Genomic DNA, 7,697 nt, shown 5'->3' with positions numbered 1-7,697 from the left:
GGGAGTTGGTGATGGACAGGGAGGCCTGGCGTGCTGATTCATGGGGTCTCAAAGAGACTGAGTGACTGAACTGAACTGAACTGATTCTCGTCTGACTTCTTTTGAGCAGCAGTATGTTTTGGTTGATGGTCAGACCAAACTGTTCACATCATTTCCTCCCCGATTAGCAGCTGAGAAAGCCATTGCTCTGGCTCCTGCCAACACAGCACAGTGAGCCATCTCATGTGCAGTATGTCCTTGTATCTTACTTATTTTATACATAATGGTTTGTACTTCTCAATCCTCTAACATTATCTCACCCCTCCCTGCTTCCCTTTCCCCACATTAAGCATTAGTTTGTTTTCTATGTCTGTGAGTCTGTTTCTTTTTTGTTATATTCACTAGTTATATTTTTTAGATTCCACACATAGACATTATACTGTGTTTGTCTTTCTCTGACTTATTTTAGTGAGCATAATGCCCTTCTGGTCCATCCATGTTGTTGCAAATGGCCAAATTTCATTCTGTGATCGAGGAATCAAGCATATGCAATGGGAAAAAGAAAGTCTGTTCAATAAGTGGTCCTGGGAAGACTGGACAGCTAGCTACATGTAAAATAGCAAAATTAGAACATTCTTTAACACCACATATAAAAATAAGCTCAAAATGGATTAAAGACCTAAATGTGAGGCCAGAAATCATAAAACTCCTAGAAGAAAACTTATAGGCAGAACCCTCTGCATAAACCTTAGCAGTATTTTTTTGGATCCATCTCCTAAGGCAACAGAAATTCATAGTGTAAGACAAATTTATTCATCAGTCTGTTCCTCATTGGTTGGTCCAGTCTTAGAGGCTTGTTCTGGTCTCCACTTCCATTTCTCTTAACTTCCTTTTCCAACGAGAAGCCTGACTCCTTGTCTTTGTACGTTACTTCTTCCATCCAATTCTTGGGTGTGAGTACCCTCCCTTGCACAGACGGAGGCCTTTTCCCACATAGAGGCCCCACCCTTTGACCCAGGCCCACCCTGGCTCTGACAGCCGAGCCAGGCTGCCCTTCATCCTGACTCCCTCGCCAGCTGGGTTGCAGCTCTCAGGGGGGTCAGCCCCGGAGGGTAACTTCCAGCCGCCCATCTGATGATTTATGGGCTTGATTGCTGAGGAAGGAAAGGAAAAGGCAGGCAGGACAGTGCCTACATAGTCATCTTGTAGCAGGTAATGGAAGTCTTACTTTTGGCTTTTCCAGTGCTAATATCTTTTACTTTTTTTTTCTTATGTTATTTCCCCCTGACTGAACTCTTTAGTATGATGTTGATCATAGCTGACTTTCTTCCTGATCCCAAAGAAGAATTTTCAACACTGTAAAGTTTAATCATTACTTTTTGTGTCAGATTAAGGAAATTTCTTCCTATTCCTATTGTAATACAAATCTGTGTTTTTTGTCATGATTCTGCCTCCACTGGGTTACTTGAACATTTTTTAGTGTTCTATTTTAATCTGGTTTTTCAGTCTCTTTAGGTACTTTTTCTAGTGTTTTCCCCAGGAATTACAGTATACTTACTTATCATGATCAACTAGTGTCAGCACTTTGCAATTTCAAGTGGAATATGGGGATCTTACCACCTGTCAGGCCTCATCACCCCATTTCTTGTTGCAAATAACACCCTCTATACATCGAGAACCACATCAGACAGGATTCTCATTTTTGCTTTCAACTGTCAAACATAATTTTATTTATTTATTTATTTATTTTTGTCAAACATAATTTTAAAAACTCAGGAGGAGAGGCATGGTCCATTCTTTCCTTGAATCCTTATCCTTTCTGTGACTCTTTCTTGATTCTAGGTTCCTTCTGTCTGAAGCACTTGTTTCAACAGATTGTTTTCAGCAAGGCTGCTGGTGACAAACTCACAAGGTTTTCCTACCTCTGAGATGTCTTTGTTTCACCTTCATCCCTGAAGAGTATACTCACTGGTATAAAATTATGAGTTTACGGTTCTTTGCTTTTGGCACTTAAACCATTTTCTTCTGCGGAGAAATCAGATGATTGTTTCTGATGAGAAGCCTTTGAATCATTTCTCTCTGCCTGCTTTCAAAGTTTGTCTTTAGTTTCAGAAATCTGATTATGATGGTGCCTGCTTTCAAAGTTTGTCTTTAGTTTCAGAAATCTGATTATGATGGTCTGGGCATAGATTTCCTTGGCTTATCCTTTTGGCATTGAAACTGAACCAAATTTGAGGAGTTTTCAACCATTACTTCTTCAAGTATTTTTTTTAGCTCCATGCTGTCCTTCCTATATGGACTCCAATGACAAGAGTATTAGAACTTTTATTTTCCTCCCCCGGGTCACTGAGGCTCTGTCTGTTTCCAATCTGTTTTCTGTATTATTCAGACTGGAAAATTTCTGTTTTTTCTTCACGTTCACCAATTCTTTCTTCTGTTGAGCCCATCTAGTGAGATTCTTATTATAGTTTTGGTTCTAAAATTTCCATTTTTAAAAAAATTTTTTTTCACACCTTGGCTGAAACTTCCAATATTCCATTTGTTTTGAGAGTGTATCATATTGCTTGTTGGAATTGCTTTAATCTGTTATCTTGATATGGTCTTTTATCATTCAAGGTACAATTTTCCTTGTTGTTGGTATAACGAGTGATTTTGGATTCTGTCATGGATGTTTTGAGTGTTGTGTCATCCTCTATTACACATTGTTTTGTGTTTCCTCAGCATCTATTACTGGCTTATTCCAACCTTTCTTCTACCTTATTTGCTTTTTTTCTCATTTTTGAAATGGACATTCAGCTCATTTATCTTTCATCTTTCTTTTCTAAAAAAATCTTCTATGGCTATAAATACTTTTGAAAGGACAGCTTTAGATGCATTCCTTAAGTTTTGATAAGCTGTGCTTTGATGGTAATTCGGTTCAAAGTAATTTCTAATATCCATTGTGATTTCTTCTTTGACCTGTGGATTGTATGGACATTTTCGTTATTCCTAGCCAAATGACTAGGAGTCAACACAGGTCGGCCTCTAACAGACACTAGCTGGTTAAGTTGTATTTTTCTTCTGCAAAGACTCCTACTTTCTTGGCATAAAGGTTGTTCTTCATGCGCATCTCATCTCAGTCCTTGTGGGCACCCAACTGCATCCACTTAGCTTTAAAAAGTCTTCAGCGTCCCAGTGGACCAGCAATGACAAGTAGGCCATTCTTGGAGGAGGGCAGAGAAGAGCATACCTACGCACCTCTGCCCTGGACGCCACAGATATCCTTCTCCCCAGGGCAACAGCAGGCAGTTGGAAGCTCCCCCAGGACTGTAGGAATGTGAGTCTGACAAAATCACTTTTTCTGCAGGAGGAGCTGTGCCAGTTGATAGAGTGTCCATGGGACTGGCACTCAGGAGGCTTGGAGACAGATCACATCTCCTGAGCTTCCTGGTGGCACGACTGAGACAGAAGGTATGGCCACCCTCTGACACTCGACTGTGTAGGTCTTCCAACTGAGGGCCCTGCTGGGGTGGCAGTGAACCCCAGGAATCTGCTGTGGCCTCTCTGTGCCTCCTGTTCCCTGTGAGGACAGGGTTATTGTTGGGAATAGCTGGTTCACCTCTCATATGTCCCTGGAAGGCACACGGTGAGGATCTGGTAGACGATAGAGGGGAGTCCAGGACAGGAGGGACAGTGCTGGCCATTGACACGCAGGGCCTTGTCTCTGCCCACCCAGGATGTGCTGAGCAAGTCCAAGGACCCACATTAAACCCAGGCACCCAGCTGTGGCAAGAGCATGCGCTCGTCACCACCATCTGTGACTCTAGATGCTTTACCCAGTGCCGGCCCTTTCAGTCCCCTCGGCCCTGCCTTCTGGGGGACAGGTTGTAACCAGGTGCTGGCCTGACCTACTCCTTCCTGTGGAGGTGGGACAACTGGACAAACTCCACTGCAGCTCCACCCTGGCACCTGGGGCTGGTGACTCAGCCTGTGCTTCATTACTGTTATCTCGTGATACTTCTTTTGTTTAGTGGTTTTTTTAAATTCTGGTAAAATATACATAACAAAATTTGGCATTTTTGTGTGTACAATTCAGTAACGTTAAGTATATTCACAGTATTGTGTAACCATCACCAGGGTCTATTCCCAATAGAACGTTTTTATCATTTGAACAGAAACTCTGTCCCCATTGAACACTTAACTCCCTGTTTCCTGCCCCCAGCCCCTGGTAAACTCTACTCTTTCATCTTTGTGAAGCCGTCTCCTCTGGGAGCCTCCTATGAGTGAAATCACTCAGTATTTGTTCTTCTGTGACTGGCTGCTTTCACTCAGCATGATGTCCTCAGGGTTCATCCATGTTGTAGCAGGGGTCGGAACGTCCTCTTAAGAACCCCACATTCAGTGTACCCACTCATCTGCTGGACACTTGGGTTCCTTCCGCCCTTTGGCTGCTGTCAATGTGGTGGACTCCTATCTGTCCAAGTGCTTATTTCAGTTCTTCCAGGTAGACGTAAAGGAGTGGAATCCCTGGTCACAGGGTAATTCTACATTCAACTCTCTGGAGAACCACTAAACATTTCCACAGTGGCTGCACACTTTCCACTCCCGGAAGGTGCACAAGGGCCCCCATGTCTTGTGTCCTCACCTGTAGCAGCTGCTTTCTGTCTTTTTGACTCTAGCCATCCTAGCAGGTTTGAGGTGGACCTCACTGTGGCCCATTTGCATTTTCTTGATAAAAGAAATGGGGTGGCAAAGAGTTGGACATGACCGAACAGCTGAACTGAACTGATAAAAAATGACGTTGAGCATGTGTTCGTGTGCTTATCAGCCATTTGTATGTCTTTTTTGAAGAAATGTCCATGAGCATCCTCTGCCCACTTTTAATTGGGCTGTTTGTCGTCTCATTGTTGAATTGTCAGAGTTCTTTGTATTTTCTGGGTTCAAGTCTCTGATCAGATACGTGATTTGCAGACTTTGCCTCCCATTCCCTGACTTACCTTTTCATGGTCTCGATGATGTCCCTGGGAGCACAGCTCTTACTGCTGGTGTTGGTGGTGTCACACGTCCGTGTTGCCTTGTGATGTTTCTTTCCCCTGGGGCCATTTTCCCATGTCCTTTCAAGTCTGTAAGTGTGTGGGTTACACCATCCTGCAGACTGCATCTTCTGTGGAACAGAACTCCTGACTAGTGACAGACATTGCTCGGAGCTTTCTGTCTCCTGTGGGGAGCAGGCAGTGCCTGGAAATCAGATGCCTTATCTTGACTGAAGAGCAGTTGTGCTGTTGCAGTGGAGATGAACTTGACCGCTTTTCTCTTTCTGGGATTGTAGACTTGTGTCACATACGAGGGGAGGGGGCTTTCAGATCTGTGCCCTTTCCCAGTTCTGCCCCACCGTGAGGATTTCACATGCCCCACAAGCTACAAACAGGATATAAATATATAAATAAGAACTTTTAATTTTGTTTTGGTAATCACAGATGATTTGATTATCCTGAGGGTAAAAGTCTACCGTAAAGTGTTTTCTGTTTGTTTTTTTACTTAACAGTATTTGTTTATCAGATGATCACCTTTTTTAGTGTGTGTGACAAAGAATAAAATATTCATTACAAACTCATTATAGAAGTCCCTGGAACAGGAAAGTGTTAGTCACTCAGTCATGTCCGACTCTTTGTAATCCCATGAACTGTGACCTGCCAGGCTCCTCTTTCCATGGAATTCTCCAGACAAGAATACTGGAGTGGGTTACTGTTCCCTTTTCCAGGAGAATCTTCCTGACTCAGGCATTAAACCCAGGTCTCCTGCATTAAGGCAGACTCTTTACCACCTGAGCCACCAGGTGGAAGCCTGGTGGAAGCCTCCGGAATAGGAAGATGGTATCTTACCTTCCTGAGAATAAAATGGGAAAGTTGTGGGTGTAGAAAAGTGTGTCTTTCTTTTTGCCTGTCTTTCCCTCTTTATGCCGGGAGAGTAGACGTCCAGAGAGGCAGCTGAAGGACAGGGTGGCCCCAGAACTCTGGCCTGGACTCTGCTGACATACCTCCCGGCCACCCCGCAGCTGACCCAGGCTGCTCGTGCGGCTGGGGCTTCCATTCCTGCCCCTTCCTCCACTTCTGTCATTTGATATGCTTGGGCCTTCCCACCCCTGCCCATGATTACTTGCCCTTTGTCTCCACCTGGGACTCAGGCCCAGGGAGAGGGTTTTAAGACCTGTTGTCCAGACACTTCCATGCACAGACTCTCCCCAACCACCTTTGGGTCCAGTGTAGGCTCTGCTGCAGGTGCCCACATCTTCACTCTGGGGGTGACAAGTGAAGCCACTGGGGAGCCTGACTAGGTGGGACCAGAAGTGCAGTGGCTTGGTTGCAGGGGTGCAGTCTTATGGAGGTTGGAATTAAGCCAGAGAGGGGAGGCTGACCGGCATGTGTCCTTCTGATCTTTCTGGACTTTCTGCCACCTAGTGCTGCCCTTCTTCTGCTTCCCTGTCCTCCCTGCTGATCTGTTCCAGACCCCCTCCCAGAGCCTGCCTCCTTCCTAACATTGCCTCTAAAATGGCCTCTTAGGTGCTGCAGGAACCCCTGGACGTGGACACCATCCAGCGAGAGCTTCTCCATGAGCTGGACCAGGTGCACCTGGAGGCTCTGCAGCTGCAGAAGCAGGTGGCCGAGCTGGAGAAGCATCTCGGGTCAGCTCGGAAGGAAAGTGGGGGTGCTGCCAGCAGGCAGCAGCCAAAGGCCTCAGATACTGCAGCTGTTGGAGGAGAGGTGGGTGCCCTGTGGTGCTTGGCATCCTGTGCGGGACTGGTCTGGGGTGTGGTCTTGGCCAGTGGGGAGCCCGCCCCACCCTCCCTCTTCTTCCTTGGCTGGGCTGGCCTTGTCTGGGCTGTTCCCTGCAGATGCCGTAAAGGGCTGCCACCCCGCCCTTGTCCTGCAGGTCGCTGAGATCCCTCATGTAAAACTATGTAGGGTGCCTACACACGTGAAGGGGGCCATTCCATGTCCTCTAGAACAGGAGGCCTTGACCATGTGCTTCAAGGGCCTGGGGAGCCCTGAAATGGATATAACAAGGTGACTTTTCCTTCCAGAGGACCCCCAGGGGTGGGCCCTGTGGATCTCATAAGCTTCTCAGAGTGTTTGAGATACTGCCTGGAGCATTGGCCACCAGGCCACCTAGTGTCCTGGTTCTGGTCAGGCCCTTGGCACCCCGTCCCCCTCCAGTTCCATGGTTGGGTTTAGGCCAAGGTCCCAAGCCAGGGCATGAGTTCTACCACAGCACGTTTCCCCTACATGCCTACCAGACAGGCTACTTGCCCGCTTCCTGAATGCCGTTACAGAAATGCTGCAAAGACTGGCTTTTGTCACAGGCATCATGTGACACACCTGAGATCTGTCAGTTACCTGCAATCACAGATGGTGACCTGCAGTTACCTGTGATTGTGATTGCAGCAGTGACCTGCAGTTACCTGTTTCCTGCAGTGACCTGCAGTTACCTGTGTTACCTATGTCTGCAGATAGGTTAGTCATAAGCAGAAGGTTTTAGGGACAATAAAATGATGTCTGGAAGGTGCTGAGAGTCCCCAGGCAGAAACAGCATTGACTGCATTCCCCACCCACCCCACCCCCTGCTGAGTGGCTCTTATCCCACCGACCAAGCTCTGAGAGTAACACAGGGACACAGGAGGGACCCACCTCCAGGACCTACTATCAGGGGCTCTGAAGGGCCTCGAAGGGAGAATATGCAGC

The 7,697-nt window shown here is 46.4% G+C and overlaps 1 protein-coding gene across 12 annotated transcripts in view; it reads left to right on the top strand.

Moving 5' to 3' along the window:
- CCDC57 (coiled-coil domain containing 57) overlaps nucleotides 1–7,697 on the top strand; it is a 113,544-nt gene that overhangs the window by 47,618 nt on the left and 58,229 nt on the right. For all 12 annotated transcript variants that reach the window (XR_006268651.1, XR_006268650.1, XR_006268641.1 and 9 more), the window contains exons 13-14: nucleotides 3,326–3,429; nucleotides 6,519–6,719. Coding sequence is in view for 6 of the 12 variants with exons in the window: in XM_043463919.1 (XP_043319854.1) it covers nucleotides 3,326–3,429; nucleotides 6,519–6,719 (305 nt within the window). In the remaining 6 variants the exon portion in view is untranslated. The remainder of the gene's footprint in view (nucleotides 1–3,325; nucleotides 3,430–6,518; nucleotides 6,720–7,697) is intronic.

The sequence above is a fragment of the Cervus canadensis genome, chromosome 1, assembly GCF_019320065.1.
Source record: "Cervus canadensis isolate Bull #8, Minnesota chromosome 1, ASM1932006v1, whole genome shotgun sequence".
Classification (NCBI taxonomy): Eukaryota; Metazoa; Chordata; class Mammalia; order Artiodactyla; family Cervidae; genus Cervus; species Cervus canadensis.
The sequence above is the reverse complement of the archived record's forward strand: the minus strand, read 5'-3'. Positions and strand labels throughout refer to the sequence as shown.